This window comes from Bradysia coprophila, assembly GCF_014529535.1.
Source record: "Bradysia coprophila strain Holo2 chromosome X unlocalized genomic scaffold, BU_Bcop_v1 contig_12, whole genome shotgun sequence".
Lineage (NCBI taxonomy): Eukaryota > Metazoa > Arthropoda > Insecta > Diptera > Sciaridae > Bradysia > Bradysia coprophila.
Window position 1 is genome coordinate 429,951 of NW_023503293.1, and position 26,906 is coordinate 456,856.

The window sequence follows — 26,906 nt, forward strand, 5'->3', positions numbered from 1 at the left end:
ATTTTATTTTGTCTTTCAAAGAAGAAAAATAAACGAATCATGAATGCATTTTCTTGTATACAAGTTTTATACACATAACAAAGCAGAGCATGTAGAGTTTGCCGGTTCGGCTGCAACTATTAGTAAATGTGTCCCCCCTTCCAATTTCTTTGGTAAACGGCTATTGGTTCGATTAGTGCACACACAAGATACCGATTATATACTTGCTTCATATGTTTTCAATGTTTTTTCTGTTGTTGTTATATTTTGGTGATTAGATGGAAAACTGATACGAAACCGTAACATGCTTTCCAATACATATACGAAACAAACCCTGTCGATCAAATGGATGGAGAGTATATAAAACGAAAAATACGAATTTTTTTTAAGGTTCTTATGTTTGAAGAAAGAAAAAACCGAATACAAAAAAGGAAGATATGTAACTGAGGCTTTAAAAAAAAAAATGTTAAACGAAGATAAAGCTGTAAGTTATATTGAATGTAATGTGGAAAAAGAAAAAAAAGACAAACAACCGAAGAATAAAAAAGAAATATTTCAACTTAATTAAACTACGAAAATTTACATTTTTTAACTCTCCGTCTACACTACATTTATATCAGTATTTCTATATCACATCTTCTCTATAAATTTTTTTCTTTTCATTTTTAATTTTTTTGCTTCATAATTAAATCATGTAATACACATAAAATATAATATTAATAAGCCCCACCATAATTGCAAAGTGCATAGTACCGCTCCGTCAAATAACATTTTATACAGAAAAGCATAAACGCATATACACACTGTTGACGTGCAACCTGATCATAACTTCGTGGTCTTTCTCGACATCGACATCGCGTAGATTAAACTCTATAAATAATTTTTTTTTTGACTAAATATCAATAAAATTGGCAATCCGTTTTTTTCTTCTCGGTTTTGTTTTGTTTGATTCTTGTGTGTGTCCATTCCATCAAGTTTTATAAAAACGAAGACAAAACGATATTAATACTGTAACCGTTTCGTTGAGTGAAAATGGACACTTTTTTGTCCACCTATAACATTTTTGTCAAAGAAATGAGTATGTGAATCAAAAAATTTTGTTCAGTGAATACATTAAATAGACGAGATAGACAAAAAAAAACATTGAAAAAAAAACCAAACAAACAAAAAATAAACTTAAATAAAAATGAAACATTTTTTTCTCTCCAAATGAAAAAGCAGTTCCTGCCATTATAACATTGCTTTCCTCATAATATTCCTTTTGACTCTGAGAAAATATTCTTAATATAAAGTACATTTGTATGATACACAAAATATAAAATATATATAAAAAAACACTTTGTATACACCTAATACAAAATATAAATACAAAAAAAAATGTGCCTTCATATGCATGTACAAGTGAAATAAGGTAGATAAATTGTGTGTACACATGTGATATAACATACAGATGTGGCGATCTTAACTCGAGCTCGACACATATATAAACGATCGCATTCAGCCAAAATCATTCAGTTTAAGTTTTTGGTACCTGAAGATAAGTCAGTAGCAGCTAAACCCAAAAGAAAGTGTAACATTTTCAAATTGAACTTGAATCGATTAGCAATACTTTGAACATTTTTTAACGATCAAAAAGTAAGAAAAAAAAACTTTCTTTTAAAGAGTGAAAGAAAAAGTTCTAAAGAAATTTATTTACCAAAATCGATTCAACATTCCGATTAATTCTATTTCGTTTTTCATTATTAATTTTTTTTTTTTGGTTTGGTCGGAACGGCAAAGGTTCTAAGTTTAGAAATTTTGTTTAACTTTTCGGGAATTCTTTTAACTAAAAAGTGAAGTGAATTTTGAAGAAAAAAAAAATCTAAAACTTAATTTACACGACATTTTATCAACAAATCAACAATGGCTTATGTTGCTGCATTCTTATTTCTTGTATCATCAATTTTGATTCTCATCAATTATCTGCAAAATTTGTACGACGTTCGGAGAAAGGTGAAGATAACATCATATCGTATGGTTCGAAATGCCGATGGCAATAAAGAACAGGAGAAAATCGTTAAAGAATACACGCAAGCTCCCGGTCCGATGCCGATACCAATTCTCGGCAATCTGGCAACGATAGGGAAATACGGTAAGTTTTTTTTTTCGTTTGATTTTCTATTGGAAAAATAATTTTCTTTTTTTTATGATCATTAAGAGTAAAAGTAGTGATTGCTTTCGTCGGTAAAAATCTTATTCAAAAATTTACAAAAAAAAATGAGTTTAACGAAAAATGTTTCACTTCCTTGGTTCGATTTATTGTTCTTTTTTTTTAAATTAATTAGCTTTGCCGGCATCCAACCGGATACTTTATACATATCTTTTAATTACAATGACTAGACTCGTGACTAGATCTAATAATTTCTCTTTCTATTTACCTCCGCTCTAACACCAACAAAACAATCAACTAATTTATTCGGTTCTTGATTTTCGTTTTATTATTCCACACTGATTGCTTTACGGAAATTATACTAAATTTTAACATTTAATGCGTTAGAACCAAATGGGAGAATTGAAATTTTGCTAATTAAATTTACAAAAAAAAAGATTCATGCATCAGACCAGCTATGTACACGATTTAAACACTTTGCACTGTAATAATCTCACTGCAAACTTTTACTCAATTAGACGGAAACAAATTCCAAAGATTTATTTTTTGTGGCTTGTATAAATCCACAATATTATTTTGACTGCTGCAAAAAGCTCCAACGGCTCCAACCTAAACTTAATTAATATAAAGAAAATTGTTGTTCATTTGTTGTTCAAGGTAGTACTTATTGTTGCTAACGTTTTTTTTTTTCTCTTCTGTCCATGACTTTCAGAGGTTCCATTTGTCGCATTCACTGAATTAGCTAAAAAATTCGGCGACATTTACACATTAACATTCGGAGCGACAAAGTGTCTGGTGGTAAACAATTTGGAGTTGATCAGAGAGGTGCTCAATCAAAATGGTAAATTCTTTGGCGGACGTCCCGATTTCTTGCGCTTCCACAAATTGTTCGGAGGTGATCGAAGCAATTGTAAGTATTTTCCTTCTTTTATAAATTTAAAATAAATAAATAAATAAATTTAGTCAGGGAATGAAGTCAGTTGTTTTAAAAATCTGACTGTGTCCTCATCAGTTATGAGCATTTTATTTCGATTGGTTTTTTTTATTTCTTTTAATTTTGTTGTTGTTTTGAAACGAAGATCATTTCTGCATTTAAGTCATAATTCAATTTTCATTTCCTTTCGATAAACAATAAAACAACACCCAAGTACACAATCGGCTTGTAAACAAAACTTTTTATTGAATCAAACTTGTTTTTCATAAAACTCAAAAATAAAAAAAAAATCGAACAAAAATATTATTGTGTAGGTTACCCAAACAGAAGAGATAGGTAACTACGCATACCCAAGTAGATTATTTTAAGTGGCCATAAAAAATAGTGCATTTTGCATCTATTTATATCGCAAATAAACTGTGTTACCTGTACGCTGCAGTAGACTTTAACAATCATGTTTTGTGTGGACGAAACTTACAAAAAAAACCGCATAAACTTTAGATACCATATCTGCGTTGTACCAATAGAATCATAGCGTAACCACACTCTAACAGAACAGCTATAAATTTTGTCCCGATTGGTTTTTGTTTGTTTTTTTCCCCTCACAGCCAACAGAAGAGCCCAACATAATATATGTCCAAAATAAAGAGAAGAATCTTATTCAATGAATACGATGGCATAATATAATTGTTGCAATTACCATTCTTTCGATCTGTTTTGCTTTTACAGAGTCATAACAAAAATAATAAAATTTTTATAAACAAATGTGTGTATGTGTATATAACACGATATGCAACCCGTATGTATATTGAACATTGCAAAATCTGTATCAAGTTAGCCACGAAGATGAAAAACCTGTTCTTTCCACACTTCATTCCACTGACCGTGAAAATCGTCCAACGGGTAATCGGAATGGACTTCAAATTATCTTTTTTTTTACTCATTTTTTTCGTATCTTTTCCTTTTTGCTGTATATTTGTGGTTGATTTTCATTTGGTTTCAATTTAATTGCATAAATAATAATTTTTTAACATTGACTCGTTTTTTTTAAATTCAATTTGAAAACGAAGGATGTTCGGTATTTACATACGTTTTGCGTTGAGGACGAGCCCCTGTGATTTATTGTACAGTAAGAAAGACGATAAACAGAAGAAAACGAATATGTAGAAGACGTACGAAGAACGTTTTTTATACGAAACAGATTTTTCGATTAAATCTCAGTTGATTCGACATTTTCTATGTTTTGTTTTGTGTGTTTTTTTTCCTGTTTTAAATTGATGATGAAGCCACCGTTTTTTTTTCTTCTTCGTCTAAATAAATCCCAATTTATTGTGGGATAATACCCCAAACGACAACAATAAAATCGAAAATTCTTAGTGAGTTCTTCATCAAATAATTTTTGATATTTAAAACAAAAACCAGTTTAGGCATTTGATTTTTATATTTGTTTTGAGTCAAAAACTTTCTTAAATTATCTTAGTTCATCTTAGTTCTTTCAACTTTAGTCTATATTTAGACTAGATATTGAACCATTCAATTAAAAATAAAATATTCCTTTTCGATCTGAAGTTACAGCGACATAAATAGGTTCGTCGAACAAAGTAGATTTCTTTATTAGAAGCTTTTAGAATCACAGGAAGTATAGCTAAATTGTTCGTCTAAATGTGCTATTGCCCACACGTTTGTACGTCATTCGAAACTTTACTGGAATTTATCGTAAATTTACAGAAAAACTACCGGAAATTTACAGAAAATTTACCGGAAGTTTGCAGAAAATCTACTGGAAATTTACTGAAACTTACGAAAGGTTTTTGGTAAATTTTGGTAAATTTGGTAAATTCATAACCCTTGGCGCGAGATGAAATTTATTCATTTATATAGCTCCAATAGAAATTTTGTTAAATTTCTGTGTGAAAGGGACAAATTTAATTTTGAAAATTGGGAAAAATGTTTACTCAAAAACGCAGGAACTCTTTCTGAAAAAACGTTTTCCCATATTTTCCTTAATTTTTCTTAATTTTTCTTAATTTTTCCTAAATATTCCAAACTTTGTAAAAATCGTTTTTTGTGAAAATTAAGGAAAATTTAGAAAAATGAGGGAAAATTCAAGAAAATATGGAAAAACGTTTTCACATTACATTACATGAAAAACGTGAGGAACTTTTCTTCACGGCGTGTAAACTTCACCTGAAGCTTTTGAGTAAAATACCTTACTTAGCATTGAGACAAATGATGAAAATGACGTCTTGTGTCTAGACTTCCCACAAGAAGTACCATTTGTCTCATTGATAAGTAATGTTCAATTATTTTTATCTATTAATAATAAATTACGGAAAGAAATGCAGAAAAAAAGACATCGATAATGACGAACCTCCACTGAATTTCTATTATCCACCGACAATCTGATTACCGACAGATCAATAACAGCATTTTTTTTTTCGTAATAAACTTGCAATATTTTTATAATCAGATTGATACAATGTTGCTAATGGCACGCATAAATATTCAACGGTCGAGAAGCGACAGAAAAAAAGTCTTCTCTTAACCGCTTTATTAAATCGAAACACGATTTAAAACATCATTTTGATAAGATAATTCCCTATTTATTTACATTTTATGTTGCTCGTTTTCTTATTCTTGCAAGTTATAGTTTCACAGAGCGCGAGCGAGACGATATACCATATCGATATGAACGAACTAATTAATAAAAATCTCAGTTCGATGTTTCTTATTCGTTTTAGTAACGTGGGTAATGAATAATTTATCGCTCGATGCGTTCTTGCTACCAGAATGTATGACAAAACAAGTTGTATTCCGTCATGACGTAGATATATGATGGGCATGTCTCATCAAAAAGTGCTAAGCTAATTATTATTATTAAAATGAATGAAGAAGTTCCGTAAGAAATTACATAACATATGAGAAAGTGAATGATAAGCACTTTCAATGGTGCCGAACATATTTGATAGTAGTTGACTGTAGGACCAATAGATACCAAATGATAGCGTTATTGCAGGCTTACAATTTTTTTCAATGTCTTGTAATATTAGAGTTCCCTCAATTTAATTTTATCTTTTTCTTCTTCCTTCCAGCACTCGCCCTATGTGACTGGTCCAATTTGCAACAAAAACGTCGTAATTTGGCACGCAAACATTGTTCGCCTCGTGACTCGTCCTCATACTACACAAAAATGAGTGAATGTGGCGGTTTGGAAATGGAACAGTTCATCCAACGAATCAGAGAATCCACAACACCTGGTGTCGATTTTCACATCAAACCGTTGATCCAACAAGCTTGTGCAAACATGTTCAGCCAGTATATGTGCTCGACCCGTTTCAGCTACGATGATCAAGCATTCCAGAGAATTACAAAATGTTTCGACGACATTTTCTGGGAAATCAATCAAGGATATGCGGTCGATTTTTTGCCATGGTTGGCTCCATTCTATACCAGTCACATGAACAAAATTGTCTCATGGTCGGCAGAAATTCGAAACTTTATTTTGGACCGTATCATCTGCGAACGTGAATTGCATTTGGATGCTGAGGAACCAGAAAGAGATTTTACTGATGCATTGTTGAAGAGCTTATTGGAAGATCCGGACGTGACGAGAGACACAATTATTTACATGTTGGAAGACTTTTTGGGTGGTCATTCAGCTATCGGAAATTTGGTAATGTTATCGCTGGGATACATCGTACAGAATCCGGAAATTGGTCGAACCATTCAGGAGGAAGTCGATCGAATCACAAACAATGGAAGCCGATGCGTAACACTTAATGATACCGAAGATATGCCATACACTGTGTCAACGATTTTCGAAGTTTTACGTTACTCATCATCGCCGATTGTGCCGCATGTAGCCACCGAAGATGTTTGCATTGCTGGCTATGGGGTAACCAAAGGTACGGTTGTCTTCATAAACAATTATGAGCTGAATACATGCGAAAAATATTGGGACCAACCGGAAAAATTCGATCCATCGCGATTCATTGAACGGGTCGAAGTTGACGAGATGAAGGGCGATAATTCAACGGACATTCATTACGATTCGGGCTATGAAAATGAAGATGTCGAATCCATTCCATCGGAATCACAAGATATCACAAAGCCTAAGTACGTGGACAGAGTTCGGAAAAATATTCCACATTTCTTACCGTTCAGCATCGGCAAACGAACATGCATCGGTCAGAATTTGGTCAAAGGGTTCAGTTTCATTATGTTGGCGAATATAATGCAAGCGTTTGACGTTAGCGTAAGTGATCCGACATTAATTAAAATGTATCCGGCTTGTGTGGCAGTACCGGCCGAAACATATCCGTTACAGTTTCATCCGAGAGCACGTTAGTTGTGTCTGTTTTCCTTTTTTTTTCTATTGACATAATCTGGATTCTGCTCCATTTTTATGTTAAAAATACATTTTGGACTTGTGTACCGCCGGTTAATAATACTATAGTACTTTTTAATGTAAGAGATAACAAGACAGAATATTTTATAATGTTTCCATACACATTGATAGCTGCCCTTCTCAATACAAATTGAGACGAGCGTTACAATAAAAATGAAGTCAGTCTGATTAACGAAATGCTTTCGGATCGTAAGCACAAAATATTATACAGCCACCTTAAATGAACGGAACGTAATTATTATACGTGAGAGGGAGAGATTGGAAGAGTATAATTGTGTGTGTGAGAGAGAGAGATAGTCACTTAAAGTTTGATATACGAAAAGAAAATCGCATTAGGATTAGGATTATTTTTAAGAGTTTTTTTTTTGATAAAAATCAAAACTTAAGAAATTTAGCAGCATTTCACAGATCGCATTTATAAATAGTCTAAAGTAAATGGTATATAGCGAAAAGCGGAACGTTGTTATAAAATGGTATAAGTTCTTCTTGAATACAACAACACACACACACAATAATTTAATATTTTTTTTTTATATAGAATTCTTATACGATAGTACCTTCTGTTATCTAGTGTTTAGTGATTTTGATAGTGTTAAACGACATAATGTTTTATTATAAATATTTTTTTTTGTAAAGTGTCTTTTTTGCCGTATTTACACAAATTAATCGATGAATTTTATTTTATTAATACAATTTTTCACTGTAAATTAGAATGAGAGGCTTTCAGAAGAGAAAATGAAACTTATATTTTCATGAAAATATTTTTTACAGAAACATAAACAAACGAAAAAAAAACAGAACAAATAATTTGCAATTTTTTAGCATTTATATGGAACATTGTTGGTCTTATAATATATCAAGAATATTTGTAATAATTGTTCTCATAATTTGGAATAATTTTTTTTTTGTTTGTTAAATTTGAAATGAAATTAATTTATAATTTCTGATTGAATTTTTGTAGATCCATTTTATTGTAAGACTGAATATTTTTTTTTATTATTTTTTAATTAATTTTTTTTGTGGAACTGTTTAACGAAAAAGAATCAAATTGAACAGATTCGACGACAGAATATTTTTTTTTTTAAATAAATATTTGTTTAAATAAAATAGACAAAAATTCTTTTAATTATGGGGCTGCATGTCGACGTTGGTCAAATGTTATCACCGGATATTTTTGGTCACAATTTCTTACCTTTTTACACGTTATCCAAGGCCTAATTTATTTGAGTAATGATTCTCAAAAGATTTTGCGAATCTTTGAGAATTTGAGTCAATTTTTGTGAATATTAGGCCTTGAAGTTATCAGAGAAAAGGCAGTGCTCCCTCAAAAAAAGTCAACTCTAACAATACAACCATTGCATTCCTACAATTCGCCTGATAAATTTGTACGCCTTGCAGTAGAGTTGGAAAATTGCACTGACATCAAAAGAAAGTTATGAATAATTAACTAGAAAAGTAAATGAGTCACGACATGAACCTATTTTCTAGAAAAAGTTTTCTAAAATTTTCTAGAATTTTAACCAATTTTCACAATTCTACAATTTCCTACAAATTTTAGAATTTAAGATCAACTCATACTAAGGGACTCTTTTGAAAAACAGCCGCCCGAAATCGGACGTATTTTTTAAGCCAAAACCACTTTCAGAAAAATTCTTCGAAGCTTCTGTGGCTGGTCGGAGGTGATCAAAAACCGAAAAACCGAATTTCTCCAGTTACACGAGCCGTACAGGGGTCTTATTCGGTTTAAAATTCATCCATACTGAGATTGTGTAATTTTAGTTTTCAACCGAAAAATGACTGAAAACTAACACTTTTCTTACAGAAATTTATCGAGGTACCCGAAATGTGCATGGTCGTGTGGGGTGTCATTAGAACGGGGAAAATTTCTGTAAGTGGATGTTTTCGGTTTTTGAACACCGCCGACCAGCCACACAAGCCTCGAAGAATTTTTTTGAAAGTGGTTTTGGCTTCTTGTGTCGAATATACCTTTCTGGGCATATATGAAAAATTCCGCTGGAAAACGCGTCCGGTTTCGGTCAGCTATTTTTCAAAAGAATCCCTCACTAAAATGATCGATTCTGAGGGTTTTCAGTGTATCGTGGTTTGAAAACAAGTATAGACTCACATCACGAGCATTTGTACTGTTTTTATTACATTTACACTGTTTATTCAGTGTGAAAGCTCAAAGGGTTTGCATAAGCTTCGCTGATCGGTATAGACGTGCACGCACGCGCACGAGCTCAATTACACTAAATAAATCTTGCAATGGTAATAAAGACAGTGCGAGTGCTCGCTATGTAAAGTCTATATACTTGTATTAGAACCACAATACCCTGAAAATTCTCAGATTCAAACATTTTAGTTTGATTTGATTTTAATTTTTTCTTTTTAGAAACTACAGATTTTTGTAGTCTGCACATTCTTCAAAATGTTAGGCCAACAATTTTCAAGGCAACAGAGCGATTCTCACATGAAATACATTGAAATACGTTGAGTTTGGTATCGTTAGAAAAGTATGACGTCTGCCTATAGGATAAACTTTAACTTCCATCAAGATATATCTACTCACTGAACTTTTTTTATCGTCACAGATTTATTAAAGCAAAAAAATTAAATTTTCACGCTATGGTGTTTTGAGATAGGGTTGAATTTAGTTCACAAGCAGTGAAGTAGCATACAATTTTCCACTGTTCCAATGAAAAACCATATCGAAAAACAGTCATCCATCGATGTCGTTGATTCCGTTTTGTAAAATAGATCGTCACCAGTGCCGCTTTTAGCTTTTAGGCGCCATAGGGCAATTGGAAAAATAGGCGCCAATTTAGTAAAGCTACATTTTTTTAAGGACCTTGGGCGCCATTTTCTTCTGCTCCACTCCGGGCGCCACGGGCATTTGCCCATTTGGCCCATATGGAAAAGGCGGCACTGAACAAAACGTTTTCATAGGGGTGTATGAAATTTCATGAAAAGAAAAATTTTGTAAGACCGATTGAATGTATTTATTTTTTGAAGTACTGTTCGTTTTCAGATGATGTGATGTGGAAACTTCAAATTTTTACACTTCTCCGTAATTGAAACAACGGGTTTTGATAACTCGGAAGTACTTTGCTGTCATACATTGGAATCTTAGCTATCCGAAAAGTCATAATTGATGTACAATAATTTTAAGTTCTCAGAAAGAATCGGTTTTCTCTTAATCAGTGTCTTTTAACAGATCATTTAGTCTCTCAACAATTTCGCTAAAAACTTTACTTACGTTTTTACTGAAAGTTTTACATTATACATAGGTTGAGTAGAACGTCTACTCAAAGCAAATTAACAAAGTGCCTAGAAATATGCCATGAGACACGCAAAATGTGATCTCAAAATCAGTCTTCAGTATCGGATTCCTTAGGGCAACACACTTCAAGCAAAAGTGCTATTAATGTCAGCTGCCAAATGGAGCACTGTCAAGTTTCAGTACCCTATTTAGAGTTAGTACCACTTATGATTGAAGTGCGTTGCGGCCAACTTTACTAAAGACGTTCTGTTTTGCTCAACCGGTTTAAAAATTCATCAATTCACAGTCATAAAATTTCCGTGAGTCGTATGACGAAATGTCACACTTGAGGAGTCAGTTCAGTTATCACGGTGAGCTTTAAAAATTTTTTATTCGACCTCTCGTGCACATGGGATATTTTTATGGGAATGTGCTCAGGGGCCTCCCAGGATGACGAAATGACTATTCCCAAAATATTTCGATGGGAAATTTTTTAATTAGATCGATTTTTCGTTTTTTTGGGACCTGCGGGAAGCTTCGAAGACTGTTTGGACCTTACTGGTGACTCGTTTGAATATAGTTGCTGTTTAGCCTGAGATGTAAGCTTTACAGCGATACCAATCATGACATTCATGACTACCAACAAACATCTTGTATGAGGCATAGTCATTCAACGAGATGCCTCAACTTCAAACGAATCAAGCAGTACAGTCATTACCAATCAAACGATTCTTTTATTGCCTTCTTAAATGCAGATATTCCCGAACCAAGCACATCTAAATCTTTAAAAAATTGCATGTGATCTCAGGCTAAACAGCAACTATATTTTTGTGTTCAAACGAGTCACCAGTAAGGTCCAAACAGTCTTCGAAGCTTCCCGCAGGTCCCAAAAAAACGAAAAATCGATCTAATTAAAAATTTTCCCATCGAAATATTTTGGGAATAGTCATTTCGTCATCCTGGGAGGCCCCTGAGCACATTCCCATAAAAATATCCCATGTGCACGAGAGGTCGAATAAAAATTTTTTAAAGCTCACCGTGTTATATTTTCACTTTCAATCTAAGCAATTGGAAGGATGTGCCAAATAGCCTTTTCCTTTGTCTTTAATTTCTTCAAGTCACAAAGTTTTATATCATTTTGTTGAAGCTTCTATCGGACATCAGAACTTCAACCGAATCAAAAATCTTAAAATTACTTACTTTGCGAGGAAAATGCGAAGGACACCTTAACATAGCCTCACTGACATCCATTCAGATCCATTTCGAAAAAAATAGTAAAAGATAGAAGCTATTTTAATACATAATGCGTGTACACCTGCACTGCATGTGCTGTGTGTTGTAAGTAACACCAAAGAAAGCATGAGTCCTGTTGTGAATGCCTACTCTGATACCATCAGCATCCAAACTGCAGGTAGCTGAGAACTTGAATGACTCGCTAATTCGGCTATTTTTAGAGGTACACCCATCGCAGTTAAATGGGAAGATTGCATCGCTTCTCTTATAGTAATAACATTTGTCGATCGATACCCTCCCGGTGGAACATTAAACACATATTTCATTGGAAACGCTCGTGTTTCATTGAATTTATTTTGAATTCTGATGGAATGAACCTGTCGTTCCAATTTAATCCAGAAATTCAAATGCATCCGGCTCATCTAAACAAGCTTCGTCGGCTGATTCTACGACTGGGGTATATTGCACCGATTCCTGGCATCGTACTGCTGTTTTCATCTTATATTTCTTCCGATTAAGCGGTAAACCCCGAACTGCCCGCGACAATTTTGTCAGTGCTTGGATTTCGCCGCTTAGACTCTTGAACCTTGAATGAAAATGTAATTGTCAATAGATTGATGATCGTCCGCATATTTTTGGTTAATTACAGTGCTTTGGATGCGTTTCTGCGTAGTATTCTCAATTTTCTGATTCTGCTTGAGTAAGCCAAAAGTTGACTCTTGTGTGGACGACGAATTAGCAATCGACGGTTGCGTGGACGTGAAACGTTTGTTTGTCGACAATACCAGCGAGGTGGAGTGCCAAGTCGGCGACTTATGCTTAGCTCTCGTTCGTTATCGCTCCGTTGCGGACTTTGTCGAATACGTGGAGTTACGGAACGCTCATGACTGATAGAGTTACGTCGGAATGGGTTCAGATTTCTTCGAAAGTACTTTTGTCGACGAAATTCTCGAGTCGGTGTGTGTTGTCGGCGGCTTATACTCTGCTCTCGATCACCATCGCTCCGTCGAACACGGGGAGTTAGCGCACGCTCATGGCTGATAGAGTTACGTCGGAATGGGTTCAGATGACGTCGGAAAAACTTTTGTCGAGTCGGAGTATATTGTCGGCGGCTTAGACTCTCCTCCCGTTCATTATCACTCCGTTCTGGACTCCGCCGAATCAGTGGAGTTAGCGAACGCTCATGACTGACAGAGTTACGTCGGAATGGATTCAGGTGACGTCGGAAGAACTGTTGTCGAGTCGGAGTATATTGTCGGCGGCTTAGACTTCCCTCCCGTTCATTATCACTCCGTTGTGGACTCAGCCGAATAAGTGGAGTTAGCGAACGCTCACGACTGATAGAGTTCCGTTGGAATGGGCTGCGATCAGTCCTATAATGTCTTAGCGGGCTTACCGACTCACGTTCGAATGGGTTCCAATGGCTGTGTGGACTCTCTAGTCGCTCTGAAGTTTCAGATAGTTGTAGCGTCTCAAGCTGTTGTAGAAAGTCTTGTCGATATGGACTCCGTTGACAATGTGGACTTTGTCGCCGAAAAAAACGGTCCCGCTGTTGTGGACTTTCTTGTCGATGTGGACTTGCTCGTCGATGTGGACTTCCTCGTCGATGTGGACTTGCTCGTCGATGTGGACTTGCTCGTCGATGTGGACTTGCTCGTCGATGTGGACTTGCTCGTCGATGTGGAATATCTCGTCGATTGGGACTTTCTCGTCGAAGTGGAGTTTCTTGCTGATGTGGAGTTTCTCTCTGATGTGGTATCTCTTGTCTATATGGATTCTCGCGCGATGAGTTTTCCCAACGAAGTAAACGCTCTTGCTGTAGTGTATTTTCTAACTGATAAAGACCTAACTGTCGATATGGACTCTGAAGAATACGCTGACAATTTTGCAGCATTCGCCGATTCTGCAAAATGCGTGGTCGTTGAATATGATGCAAGTCCACTCCACGATATGGATCCGGAAGTAATTCATTTTCTCGAAAAGAGAATCCGGATCGAGAATAAAAATTGTAATGGACATGTACCGTCCCCTCCGATATCTGCAAAAAAAAAAATCATTTGAAATTTTGTAAGGATAAATATGGAACTAGAAAATCATTCAGTTCACATCTTTTCTGTATTCGCTTGATGGTCCTTTTAATAAATAAATCAATTAATTTACCTTCATGATTCCAGTCGATTTAGACAAATTTACGCAGGTCGTCGAATCAAATAAGTTGTGCGTCACGTCAATAGCTTAACAATTTGCGTTGTGAAATTTCGGCTTTACTGTTAGTCAAACAAAACGATTCCGAACAATAGAAAATGTTACTCCATAGGCGTCGACTAAAAAGTCACTACATTTCGATCATACACACGTTTTGCTCATCAAGCTGAATTACTAAAGGTTGTATATGATGATGTTACGCCGATCGCCACTTTTTTAATGGGGCCGTTAAGTTAAAGAATATGGCGGCTGCATTTCAGAAGAAAATTTCAACTGAATAGGTCTGTTCCAAGGCCACACGAATTGTCAAATTACTGTCAAATTTCAATCATAGAGACATAACCTCAGCAATATTTGTATGAAAACCGAGCTCTGTCTGTGGATGAAATCGTTTTCGTTCAGCCAGTCAAACGTGTTTACAATTATAATCTTAAGTATATTTGGAACAAACAACGCTTCAGTTTTGTGAGAAAATTATAGCAGAGTTCAGTAGATTTTAGCGCTAACGGCACCAGTGATCGGCGTAAGCTCCTTTTATTAACCCTTTTAAAAACTTTTGACATATATTATAATCTGTTTCGACAGCGCCAAATATAGAGATCGATTCATTTATTGACCAAACTAACAGGCCTGAGCCCAATAACAAGTCAGTCACTTATCAATATAATATCTAGATTCAATACAGCATCTTAGAATTACAATCGTAAAACAAATTAGAAATCAGATAAGAACTAAAAATTCATCAGAACATCATTAAAACGAATCAAGCAGTACAGTCATTACCAATCAAACGATTCTTTTATTGCCTTCTTAAATGCAGATATTCCCGAACCAAGCACATCTAAATCTTTAAAAAATTGCATGTGATTACGCTGAATACGATTTATCGGGGAGTTCAATTGAATATTCGTGACCATGTGCGGAAGGTAAAAAGTCGGGTTATGCCTGGTACTTCTTGACGGTTGATGATAATTTATTTGATTGCTGATTTAATTTATTTGATTGAAGTGACGAATCAACATGATTATGTACCAGTTTGAACAACATCATTTCATCCAATTCCAGACGACGAGTTTCTAACGAATGTAGATTCATATGTTTTAAGCGTTCATGATATGGCGGTCTCGGGCTTTCAATTCCAAATTTAAAATAGAACATCCTGGTGAATTTCCGTTGAACTCTTTCCAATTGATCACTGGCGTTCTCGTAAAATGGATTCCAGACCGTAGAACAGTATTCCAAACGACTCCTAACCAGGGACGTATATAAAACAGCCTCATACTACTTTGACTCGAGAAATATCGACCACATCGAAATATGAAACCAATCATCTGATAAGACTTACGAGTAATGAAATCAACATGATCCTTGAATGATAATTTGTCATCCATAATTACTCCAAGGTCTTTTTTCTTCGACACCCTTTCCAACGTCTCGTCTCCAATTGCATAGTGGAATATCACCTTATTCCTCCTATGCGTAGTCGGCATGATCGCACATTTTTTAACGTTCAGTACCATCTTATTCGCCTCTTATTGCTAGAGAGCTGCCTTGAAAAAGCACATTGTCTGATATGTCAACTCTCACGTACACAGAGGCAAAACGGAATGAAAACGGACGACTCTGAGGCCACCTTAACACAGAAATTCGTTGAAAATCGTAAACAAAAGGGCTATCCTCTGATAGTTGTGCGCCTTGCGAAAATTTCGTCGTTCTTTTCGTCCACGCATTGTGAAATCCTCGTACTAAGATGGCATGCCACGTAATTTCTCTTTCGCTTTCCCTCTCTTTTTCACAAAAGCGAACTTTGCTTTTGTTGAAATCATATACTCGAGAGATGGCTTGGTGGAGTATAAAGCGTTATGATCAGAGCGAGAAAACCAAAGACCAATAGACCGATGCAATGTGTGTGTGTGTCATTCTTTTAAATAGAAATTTAAACGATACCGTACAGCGACAAAAATTAAAAATACAGCGGAACTGCCCGAATCCTCTCTTTGCATCGATCTATTATAACTTGCCTTGGTGTACTTGTCAAAGTATTTGCTTCTCTTTCATCATAACACTCTATTAAGTAAGTATAACAAAAAGTACTCTGTACTCCATGAGAGAGAGAGAGAGAGAGATAGAGAGAGAGCTGCCAAGTAAACAAAACAAAAATTGAAGAAAAACAATTTTTCCTATCACATGCAGCACTTTTTTGGTAAGTGGTAATCAAGCATTAACTCTGGTTGAATTTTTTTTTTATGTCTCATCCTTAATCAAATAACTATTTTACGAGCAACAATGAAAACTTCATTTAAAATAGTACTATACTTGGCAGCTGTAACTAGAAACACTTTTGCCTGAATTGCGTTGATAGAAATAATTATTTCGTATGAGAACTGCTATCTTAATTATCGTAAATGACAGTTTGAAATAAATTTTATTCGAAATTTAATTTGAGAAATTATAGACCAAAGTGATGTGTGAGCATACAGTCGTATACAACGAATGGCGTTTATTGATTTAAAGATTCTGTTTTTGAAAGCAAATTTAAAAATTGGTGCCGACAACATTTTCATCTCTACACTGTCAAAATGTGAACACTCCCAATCGCCAACTGCCAGCAACTTCACTCTCTTCTAAGAAGACATTGTTTGTCAATCGATTGATGTATAATCTATCACACCCAGATCGAATTATTGTGGTAACCAGTATTTGTCTTTCAAACAAATTATTGTGCAAGGTGAAACAAACCGACCTAATAAAACATTCGAAACGTTTGCCGTGCAAAGTGTAGTATGAAAATCTAAACACATTCCCCATTGAATAATTATATTGCAAAAAATCCGTGTAGAAATATCCATCGTTCTGTTTGCGACATTTTTGTTTCCGAAGTTGTGTTGGTTGAAAAGTGCATTTTGTTGCTGTGTATTCATAACATTTCCGCTTAAATAATGGGAACATTGGGTGATTTTGGACAGATTGCGCTGAAATGGGATCCAAAGAATTTGGAAATACGTACAATGTCGGTGGAAAAAACACTGGAACCACTTGTTTTACAGGTTACAACATTGGTTAACACAAAAGGTCCCAGTAAGAAAAAGAAAGGTAAGTGGTAAAGTTGATTGAAATGTCATTGTTATTGATCTTCGAATATATCGGTACAAAAACGCAATCTACATGTCGCGAATCTTTTGAACTTTTTATTTTTCTGTTTGCAATTGGCTAATCAGTAATTCCCAATTTTCGTGCATGGAATTGTGTAATGTGTAGATTCAACAGGCCTGGAGCTAGAGTCCACTTATCACTTATCTAATTTTCGTCCGAACACTTTCAAACATTTATGTTCATCACGAGAGGAAACTTTTACAAATATTGACTCAAGAGTAGTCATAGCCGAATGCAAAGTCTTCTCCTTACTATCGATCAGATGTCTCCAAGTCTACATACCATCACACAGAACCACAAGAAAATAATTTTCCATGCTAAATGTTTACACCTCCCCTCCGATTTGATATATATAACAGCACATGTCATGTCTCAACATGTTACAAGTTATTTAACTCCCAATCATTCTCTTTTGCACTCAGGTAAATCGAAACGAGCATCAGCACTGGTGGCAGCCGTTGAGAAGGCGACCGATAATTTCATCGAACGAGGCGAACAGATCGCCAATGAGAATCCGGACATTAAACAGGAAATGCTAGAAGCTGTCGACGAAGTCCGAAAGCATGGAAACGCAATGAGTAGTGCTGCTCGGGAATTTTCCGAAGATCCTTGCAGTTCGTTGAAACGCGGCAACATGGTGCGAGCATCCAGATCGCTTCTATCAGCCGTTACACGTTTATTGATTCTGGCTGACATGGTTGATGTTCATTTGCTGTTGAAATCGTTGCATGTTGTCGAAGATGATTTGAGTAAATTGCAAAATGCTTCCAGTCAGGATGAATTGTTGAACAACATGAAGGTTCGTTGTATTCTGTGAGCGGAGTGATTTATTGGTAACCTTCTGATGTATTCCACAGCAATTCGGTCGAAATGCCAACGAACTGATTAAGCAAGCAGCTAAACGTCAGCACGAGCTCAAAGATCCACAATTACGGGACGATTTGGCAGCGGCTCGTGCCGTTTTGAAGAAACATTCGACCATGCTGTTGACAGCATCGAAGGTCTATGTACGTCATCCCGAATTGGAGTTGGCTAAAGTGAATCGGGATTTCGTTTTGAAGCAAGTTTGCGAAGCCGTTAATACAATCAGTGATGTAGCACAAGGAAAATCATCACAACCGACCGATATGTACACTGGTGCTGGTGAGCTAGCAGCAGCCCTGGACGATTTTGATGTAAATTCAGATTCAAGCTGCCTTCGGAACATCATTTTAGTTAACGAAACGAATTTTGCATTTCGCAGGACGGAGTCATTATGGACCCATTGGCGTACAATGAAGTGCGATCCAGGCCATCGCTGGAAGAGCGTTTGGAAAGTATTATCAGTGCAGCTGCATTGATGGCCGACGCTGATTGTACACGCGATGAAAGACGTGAACGAATCGTTGCCGAATGTAATGCCGTTCGTCAGGCGTTGCAAGATCTGTTATCGGAATACATGGCCAATGTGAGTAGCGTAGCGATTTTACATTTTGTTGCAATTTGGAGTTACGTTGTTTGACAAACAAAAACTTATGAATATTTAGTTAATGGCAGCCCGAGCGCGACGAATGGTAAATAGAGACTCCTATGGTCAAGTAAACGTTTTAATTCCGTGTTGTGAATCGGCTCCTTTTCGCTGTTAATTTTAACGCTAGACACATTTGTACAGTTTGATCCTCTTTCATACAATTCCGATAATGCTAAGCGCTATCTGGCAGTGTATTTTTGTCTGGGACGATACGTTTACGTTCCATCAGGAGTGATTGCACTGGAGTATAACAAGCGACGACGGTAGTTGTCGACGATCATATCAGGAGTAATTTCACACCAATGAACATTGAACAATGTTCCGGTCCTTTGGTGTGACATTATTTTCATGGATCGTCCAATTACGTTCTTATAGCTAGTAATCGCCCGAAGAATCAAAAATACGCTGGAAGACTTGGCTCTTTTCCAGTTCTGATCACTACTGTATATATATGGAAGTGCTCCCTTTATACCTCCCCCACATTTTATGTTCCAAGCGTTGGATTTTTGTGTTTGTTTTTGACGAATTTTGAAACTGTTGACCACTTTTTAAGCTTTGATTCAACGGTTTACTATGGCCAAAAAACGTTTGATTAATAAAACATTCCATCCTCCTAACCCGCACAGCAGAGGTCCATATCGGAGGCTTCGGTGCTGGAATAACTCCATCCACCCTATTCTATTCTAATCCGTTTGATCGCATCAGCTAATTGCCCTACAAATGGAGGCCGTGCAATTAATTGTTGACTCTCATTTCTAGATGGGCCAAAAAGACCAAAGCCCTGGTCTCAACCGAGCCATCGAACAGATGTGCCGTAAAACGCGTGATCTTCGCCGTCAATTACGCAAAGCAGTTGTTGATCACGTTTCTGATTCATTCCTGGAAACCACAACGCCATTGATCGATTTGATCGATGCCGCCAAAAATGGTAACGAAAAGAAAGTGCGCGAACGAGCTGAAGTGTTCACCAAGCATGCGGAAAAATTGGTCGAAGTTGCCAATTTGGTGTGCAGCATGTCGAACAACGAGGACGGTGTGAAAATGGTCCGTTATGCTGCTGCACAAATCGAAACATTGTGTCCGCAGGTGATCAATGCTGCATTGATCTTATCTGCCCGGCCCAATTCAAAGGTGGCACAGGAGAATATGGAAGAGTATCGATTGTCGTGGGAGACACAAGTTCGAATCCTGACCGATGCCGTGGATGACATAACGACCATCGATGATTTCTTGGCCGTGTCGGAAAATCACATTCTGGAAGATGTAAACAAATGTGTGATGGCGTTGCAGGAGCGCGATGGACAGGATTTGCGCAATACGGCCAGGGCGATTCAAGGACGTTCGGCACGTGTGTGTAATGTTGTTGAGGCTGAAATGGACAACTTTGAACCGTGCATTTACACGAAACGTGTCCTGGAGGCAGTTAAAGTGTTACGCCATCAAGTGATGTCGAAATTTGCCCAACGTGTCGATGTTGCCGTACAAGTAATTGATTTTGATTTATTTAGTTTTTGATCAATTTCCAATCAGCATGACTTGACTGGCTGACTCGTGTCTATTCAATTACGGTTACTCACGAAAGTGATTAGTCGCAGTGATGTGACAATTTGGACACTGACATAGTGTTCCTCTGCATTGTTCATCGGAGCAAAGAGGCTCTTGATTAAATTGATTTTTTTTTAAGATGTTGGAAGCGTTACAATCGAACTCACCCAAGGATGTCGACGAAAATGACTTTATCGATGCGTCGCGGTTAGTTTACGATGGTGTAAGGGAAATTAGACGTGCCGTCTTAATGAACAGGGTAAGTGAAGCTGTATTCGACCAAATTTGACTGTTCATCGAATAACAAGTTGTCTAGTTGAGTGATCATCGGCTTTGATTTTTTTTCCCTTTGATTTTCATTCATTCATTCACCAAGTTAATTACAAAAAAATTTTGAATTCAATTTTCCATTGCTATCGAAAAGGATGAAGAAGAATTAGATCCGGAAGACATTGAATTTGATGAACATTATACAACGGAAACTAGAAGCAAATGTAAGTGATATGAAGAGTACGCGTTGCTTATGTGTTTTGTTTTTTCCATTTTTTATGTGTTCGTGGTCGCAGAGTTCAGACGATTTGGACACTGACACTGAATTCGAACCGGTTGAAGACATGACACTAGAAACACGCAGTAGATGTAAAGATTTTTTTCTTTTTTCTTTTTATTTTTGGGGTGATGGAAGACACTAACTTAGTTTAAGGAACATAAATGTCGAGCTGAAAGCTAACAACGATTAGAACGAACGATAGCATGCAAAAGAAACCAAAAAGCGGGGCACGGAAAGAGGTGGTTTCTTAGTGAAGCAACACTTCTAATCTTTAAAATAATTTTGATTAGCTATTCAGTGTGGCGTTTTCGATTTTTTGTTTTGAGGCTTAGCAAGCACAACAAGTTTGCAATCTTTAAATATATTTGTCATGGTTGACCTTTTAACTGAGTAAACTTTTTGTTTATTGTCCAGGCCCTTGTGTCAGAAAATATGGCTTCATTTGCCACAAGTAAACTGAAAACGTTAATTTTCGAAAAAGTAATTTGTTCCACAATTTTTCATTCTGAATCATGTATGTTAACTGAAAGAGCTCAAAAAACGTAGAGCGGATTGACACAAAAGATCCGACTATTACGTTTCGTTACAACTGGTTTCGCTCATTGGGTGATTCGCCATTTCACGAATCTTTGACAATTCGTTTCTGTTAAAGCTCGGAATAGATTGACCAATGGTCAATAATTGGGGCTGACCTGAAAATTCAAGTTCAGGTCAGGTGATTTTTATAAAATACGTGACCTGACCTGAACCTGATTTTCGGAAATTTTTCGAGTAGACCTGAAGTTTCCTTAGAAAAACCTGTCAGATTTCAGGTCATGTTTGACCTGATTTCAAAATTGAGGTTTCAGGTCAGGTTCAGGTATTACCTAAAATCCAAAATCAGCTTCCATGTCAAAGCAGGTTCAGGTTGATCTGTTCCGCGTTTTATTTCGGTAAGTCCTTCGTGAGAACATTTATTTGAGGTCCTAGCACCGATAGTAATTGAAATTTGCTGCCTCTGCTCAAGCCGACACGGCATTATTTGGGATTTCATATACCGAAATTACTGAAAATTGCCGAAACTTACCTATATTTACGCAAATGTACCGCACTGAAATTTTTCCGCTTTACTGAAATTTACCGAAAAATAGGTCGGTAAATTTTCGTAAATTCAACAGATGCCATGCATGTCGAAATATACGCTTAGGAGTTATCGTTTGCCATAAAGCTTAAATTATAAAATTAATTCCTAAAAACGTCATCACAGTCTGAATCATAGCTTTGTTCATCAAAAGATTTCATTTTCTTTTCCCTTCCATTCACAGCTAGTGCACATACTGGAGAAGGAACAGTAGACGAATATCCAGACATAAGTGGAATTACAACTGCCAGAGTACGTTTTCGATTGACATTTTCGAACTCATACCGTATCAAATCTCTTGACAAAATTTAATTCAATTTACAGGAAGCTATGCGTAAAATGACCGAAGAGGACAAACAAAAGATTGCCCAACAGGTGGAACTGTTCCGCAAAGAGAAAATGACATTCGATTCAGAAGTGGCGAAATGGGATGACACCGGCAATGACATTATATTTTTGGCCAAGCATATGTGCATGATCATGATGGAAATGACTGATTTCACGCGGTAAGAACCTTGAACCATTGTCCGAAGCTTTCTTTGACTGCGATCTAATCGAATGCAATTTACAGTGGCCGAGGTCCGTTAAAGACGACAATGGACGTTATAAATGCAGCTAAGAAGATTTCCGAAGCCGGTACGAAATTGGATAAATTAACTCGGGAAATTGCCGAACAGTGTCCGGAGAGTAGCACCAAAAAGGATCTGTTGGCCTACTTGCAACGGATCGCTCTGTATTGCCATCAAATTCAGATCACATCCAAAGTTAAGGCTGACGTGCAGAATATCAGTGGCGAGTTAATTGTGTCAGGGGTGAGTGGACATTGGATTTTGATTTTAAACGAACCGTCGTTCAATGTTGTTTCGTTTGCAGTTGGATAGTGCTACGTCATTGATCCAGGCGGCTAAGAATCTAATGAATGCGGTTGTACTGACTGTCAAATATTCGTATGTGGCTTCCACTAAATACACACGACAAGGAGTCGTTGCGGTAAGTCAAATTTTTCTTTCTTTTTGTATCTTTTTCGTTTAAAAGAAATTCAAAAATGAAACTTTTGCTTCATTCAATCGCCTGGAAATGTTTTTCTTTTCCGCTAAAAATAAACTTCCATTTGAGTATTTGACCTTGAAATTGAAATAATGAAATGAAACGGATTGTTGTCTAGAATTGCGTAAGTACTGAGAATTCAATGTTTGTGTCACCTTCAATATTTTTCTTTATTTTGTTTGGTAATTTTGTATTTGACGCATAGACCCATTGAAGCAAGCGCTAGATTTTTAAACATTCGTTGTATTAAAATGCGTTCGCAGAAGAATTTTTCCATCGATTTTCGTGCTTAGTCGTAGTCACGGCCTATTACTTAGTATACATTGCTTAGAAAACTCTACGTTCAATCACCCAAAAATGTTAGAATTCGTCCGCATTATTGTTCGGATTCGTAAATGCGAAAACACATAAAAAGCAAAATTAATCTGCTGGAAAACAAATCCCCTATGGTGATGATCGTCTTTGTTTTATCAAATGCTAATGTGTTCTTCATATAAGAACTTGGTCATTATTTTTGTACGATTACTGATTACAGAGGACATTCAATTACTTAGCACCCTAGGACCAATTACACTAGGCAATACACTAAACATTTGCACTGATGCTAGCTTAGTGAGATTGATAGGCTTTGGTGCCTTTGAAAATGAAACACTTCTTCCTTCTGCCTGGTAGACTTGATCGGGACCAACGGAGTAATGTTTCACTGACAAAAAATATTTGAAAATCTACCTGTTGTAGGTAACTTTATTTTATTCAGTTTAACGACCAAACTAACAGGCCGGAGCCTAATAACAAGCTTTGTCCCTAGGTAATCTAAAATGCCTGCCATAGTTGTAGTCTTTCATACAAAAAATACAAGTGTGGCAACCATTGCCGATTAGCTAGAGACAAAGCTACCTGCCATAGGTAGAATTTTCAAATATTTTTTTTTGTCAGTGTAGATCACCTAGTCCCACTATGTTACCATAAGATTACATTCAAAAAGTTTAGAATTGCCTCTTGTAGATCAGAATAGGCCCATCTTATGAACTCCATAGGCAAGTCATCTTCGTCCACTTTGGCAAAACGTTGTATTGCTTTGACTTGACCGAAATTGACCAAGCAAAACAACAATTTTTTTGGATAATCTTCTTCCATTCTCTTTTAAATTTTTCCTTTTTGTGAGGAAATGTTACTTCTTCGAATCGGCAATTCCTATGAGATACTCTTTGGCCTAACGCTGACTTATTCATACATTAATTATCTGTCTACTACCAGTGTACATACGCCTTTTTTCTACAAATTTTGATGTTGTTGAACATTTTATTTCCTTTGTGAAGCTTACATATTTAGTCTGCCCAAAATTTCTCCACTCAATTGCTAAGCGCAGTTACAATATGTCACTATGCACTTATGTACAACAACCAAATCTCAATTTTACACATTCACTCGTTTCATCACTTTCGGCTGTTTCGCCATTATTATTGGCACTTGAGGTGCCCTGTAGAGATCGTCGTCACTTATCTATGAAAAAATGAATATGAAGAAAGATCACGGAGTTGTGATGTCTCTCATTCTTCCATATATTTTTGACCAGTATTTTTGACCGAAAATATTTTCACGAATTTCCTCAAACTTTCACGAATTTCTCAAATTTTCGTGAATTTTTGCAAAAAAAATTTTGTGACAATTTTAGAAAATCGCGAAAATTTTAGAAAATTCTTGAAAATATTTTCGCGAATATAGGCATTGTCTTTGACGAATCGTGATCTTTGCTAAATGAAGTTGTCAGCTTGCGGCTCAGGTGCCAATAACCTTAGCGAATATTATTGAAAGACCGAAAAGAGATAAATTGGAAAATTGAGATTTGGTGATTGTATTCTATGTGCCATGGTACATGTTGTTGCAAATGTTGTTTCGCTAAGTAATACATTTTTGGCGCACTGAAGTTGTGAATTTAAGAGTGAAATCGCGAGTTCTTTGAACAATCGGCTATTCATCTCATCCGGAATTTTGAAGAGCTTCGTACCGATGGAGTTCTCGCTTCATTAACGAGGAATTCGCCTTTATCGGAAGAGTCGTTTTCGTAGGAGAGTTGTTTAAAAAAAAATGATTTTCTGGTTGACATTTTTTTTAACCGGTTGGGATGACCAGTTGATTGTTCACGATTTCACTATTAAAATTAAAAATTGAGATTCGATTGTACTGTCAACCATTTATTAGTGTTTCCCGATATCGTTGAATTGGCCAATTTTATTTTCTCGAAAATTTCGTAATTCTAAACCTTTCATCCATTTAGATTTGATGGAAAATGAATTTTTTTAAGACATTTTTTGCTTGCAATTTTGTTTTTTGTTTTTTAATCGAAATGTCTTTTTTAACCTTCATGCGATACAGTCTCCAATTGTTGTATGGAAAATGAAAGCACCGGAAAAGAAGCCACTCGTACGCCCAGAGAAACCCGAAGAAGTGCGTGCCAAGGTACGAAAAGGTTCACAAAAGAAAATTCAAAATCCAATACATGCCCTATCAGAATTTCAGAGTGTCAACGATAACGTCTAAGCGCTAAATTTAATAGTAAATTAAAAAGCAAAAAAAAAATAAAATAAATTTTATGAAATAAAATTAAGTAATAGCGGGACGACAGAATTCGGATTGAAAGAAAAAAAAAATGAAAGAAAAGTATTTATTTAGCATTGTAAGACGATGTGTAGAAGTGAAATAGATTTTTAACTACACAACACCAACAACAACAAGAAAATGAAAATATTTTTAAGTCAATTTTTTTAGGGAAAACGGAATGCTTAAGTAAAAACGAACTAACGCGGGATTACAACGAGAGTAAGGAAATTTTCTAGTATAATTCACATGTTTAGTATCGACATGTTTCGAATAATAATAATCGTAGCTCGCAACGCAAGTATTGTCTGCGTTCCCGGAGCAACGTAGTCGTCTCAACCTCAAACAGGTTGTATCAAATACACGATCCGGTAAAAGTTTGTTTAAAAAAAAAATCCTATCGTGCTGAACATGTGAATTAATTTATGCGACAGAATAATGTGACTCTATAAAACAAAACAAAAAAAAATTATTTTGTTCACCGAGAAAAACGGAATTTTTATTGTTCCTGTAAAAGATAAAACTTGCCAAATTTTCCAACTTAAACTTAAACTTTTTGAACAATTTTTTCTACACAAACTTTGACAAACTTTTTTCCGTAGAGTTGATCTTTTTTACTTATCCATCAAAAAGGTGAAACAAACAGACACAATATCTACAAAATATACACGAGTCTTTTCAATAAATTGATATTGCAGTGCTCGTCTCCAGCTGAATTCACCAGCTGCTCGTGTAACACAAATACTTGTTGTCGAGTAAACGATCCAAAGAAATGTTACAGTGAATTTGCTGCATTCGTAAACGTTGACATCATCAATGTGTGCATATAGCCACGTATCAATGTTGCATCGGTATATATTCGTTAGCTAGTGTTTTGATTGTCTACTGTTTCCGGACCAGCCGGTGAATTCAACTGTATAGCAAAACGCTGCACCTTTCAAGTTATATTTAGTATCGGGAACGTGAATGAATTAAAATATTCCAAAATGATCGTCCGATTTATACAAATTAAACGTTTTTTTTACATATATTTTTCTACACATCAAACATATTATTATTAATTATTATAAACACGATTTTTTATACGGAATTCACATTTTATATTTTATGTTTTGAACTTTAGAATTTAGTTTATTATTTTGCAAAATATACATACATGTAGCTGCATGACTATCGCGCACTGGAAAAAAGTGACAATCTTTTTCTCTTTTTTTGT

General features: G+C 35.9%; 3 protein-coding genes across 8 annotated transcripts; 2 read left to right on the top strand and 1 right to left on the bottom strand.

Annotated features, from left to right (window-relative positions):
* Positions 1-843: 843 nt before the first annotated feature.
* On the top strand, positions 844-8,325 carry LOC119067498 (cytochrome P450 307a1-like). The gene is made up of 3 exons (XM_037170503.1): positions 844-2,110; positions 2,841-3,038; positions 6,155-8,325. The coding sequence occupies exons 1-3, from the start codon at positions 1,882-1,884 to the stop codon at positions 7,408-7,410; spliced, it is 1,683 nt and encodes a 560-aa protein (XP_037026398.1). The 5' UTR covers positions 844-1,881; the 3' UTR covers positions 7,411-8,325.
* Positions 8,326-12,282: 3,957 nt separating this feature from the next.
* On the bottom strand, positions 12,283-14,277 carry LOC119067499 (serine/arginine repetitive matrix protein 1-like). Of its 3 annotated transcripts, none has more exons than XM_037170505.1 (4): positions 14,123-14,277; positions 13,813-14,000; positions 12,610-13,707; positions 12,283-12,548 (listed from the first exon to the last, which is right to left on the bottom strand). In XM_037170505.1, the coding sequence occupies exons 1-4, from the start codon at positions 14,126-14,128 to the stop codon at positions 12,353-12,355; spliced, it is 1,488 nt and encodes a 495-aa protein (XP_037026400.1). In that variant the 5' UTR covers positions 14,129-14,277; the 3' UTR covers positions 12,283-12,352. The 3 variants fall into 3 exon arrangements, with proteins under 3 accessions (XP_037026400.1, XP_037026401.1, XP_037026399.1); XM_037170506.1 differs by having other exon boundaries at positions 12,610-12,910; positions 13,199-14,000; XM_037170504.1 differs by having other exon boundaries at positions 12,610-14,000.
* A 2,394-nt stretch (positions 14,278-16,671) lies between these two features.
* On the top strand, positions 16,672-25,754 carry LOC119067500 (catenin alpha). Of its 4 annotated transcripts, none has more exons than XM_037170510.1 (13): positions 16,800-17,260; positions 17,743-18,119; positions 18,178-18,495; positions 18,564-18,767; positions 19,590-20,315; positions 20,515-20,634; positions 20,800-20,869; positions 22,230-22,297; positions 22,370-22,551; positions 22,617-22,857; positions 22,919-23,035; positions 25,469-25,552; positions 25,605-25,754. In XM_037170510.1, the coding sequence occupies exons 1-13, from the start codon at positions 17,107-17,109 to the stop codon at positions 25,638-25,640; spliced, it is 2,697 nt and encodes an 898-aa protein (XP_037026405.1). In that variant the 5' UTR covers positions 16,800-17,106; the 3' UTR covers positions 25,641-25,754. The 4 variants fall into 4 exon arrangements, with proteins under 4 accessions (XP_037026402.1, XP_037026403.1, XP_037026405.1 ...); XM_037170509.1 differs by lacking the exon at positions 20,800-20,869 and adding an exon at positions 20,942-21,014; XM_037170507.1 differs by lacking the exon at positions 20,800-20,869 and adding an exon at positions 20,942-21,014 and having other exon boundaries at positions 16,672-17,260; positions 25,469-25,754.
* Positions 25,755-26,906: the final 1,152 nt, after the last annotated feature.

Bases quoted from the DNA above. Each gene is read 5' to 3' on its own strand.
- LOC119067499 (XM_037170504.1), bottom strand. The intron at 12,549-12,609 runs GTAATTAACCAA...TTTTCATTCAAG, and splicing joins AGAAACGCATCCAAAGCACT to GTTCAAGAGTCTAAGCGGCG.
- LOC119067498 (XM_037170503.1), top strand. From the start codon at position 1,882: ATGGCTTATGTTGCTGCATTCTTATTTCTTGTATCATCAATTTTGATT. The intron at 2,111-2,840 runs GTAAGTTTTTTT...CATGACTTTCAG, and splicing joins GGCAACGATAGGGAAATACG to AGGTTCCATTTGTCGCATTC. The intron at 3,039-6,154 runs GTAAGTATTTTC...TCTTCCTTCCAG, and splicing joins CGGAGGTGATCGAAGCAATT to CACTCGCCCTATGTGACTGG.
- LOC119067500 (XM_037170507.1), top strand. From the start codon at position 17,107: ATGGGAACATTGGGTGATTTTGGACAGATTGCGCTGAAATGGGATCCA. The intron at 20,635-20,941 runs GTAAGTGAAGCT...TCGTGGTCGCAG, and splicing joins GTGCCGTCTTAATGAACAGG to AGTTCAGACGATTTGGACAC. The intron at 21,015-22,229 runs GTAAAGATTTTT...TTCCATTCACAG, and splicing joins ACTAGAAACACGCAGTAGAT to CTAGTGCACATACTGGAGAA.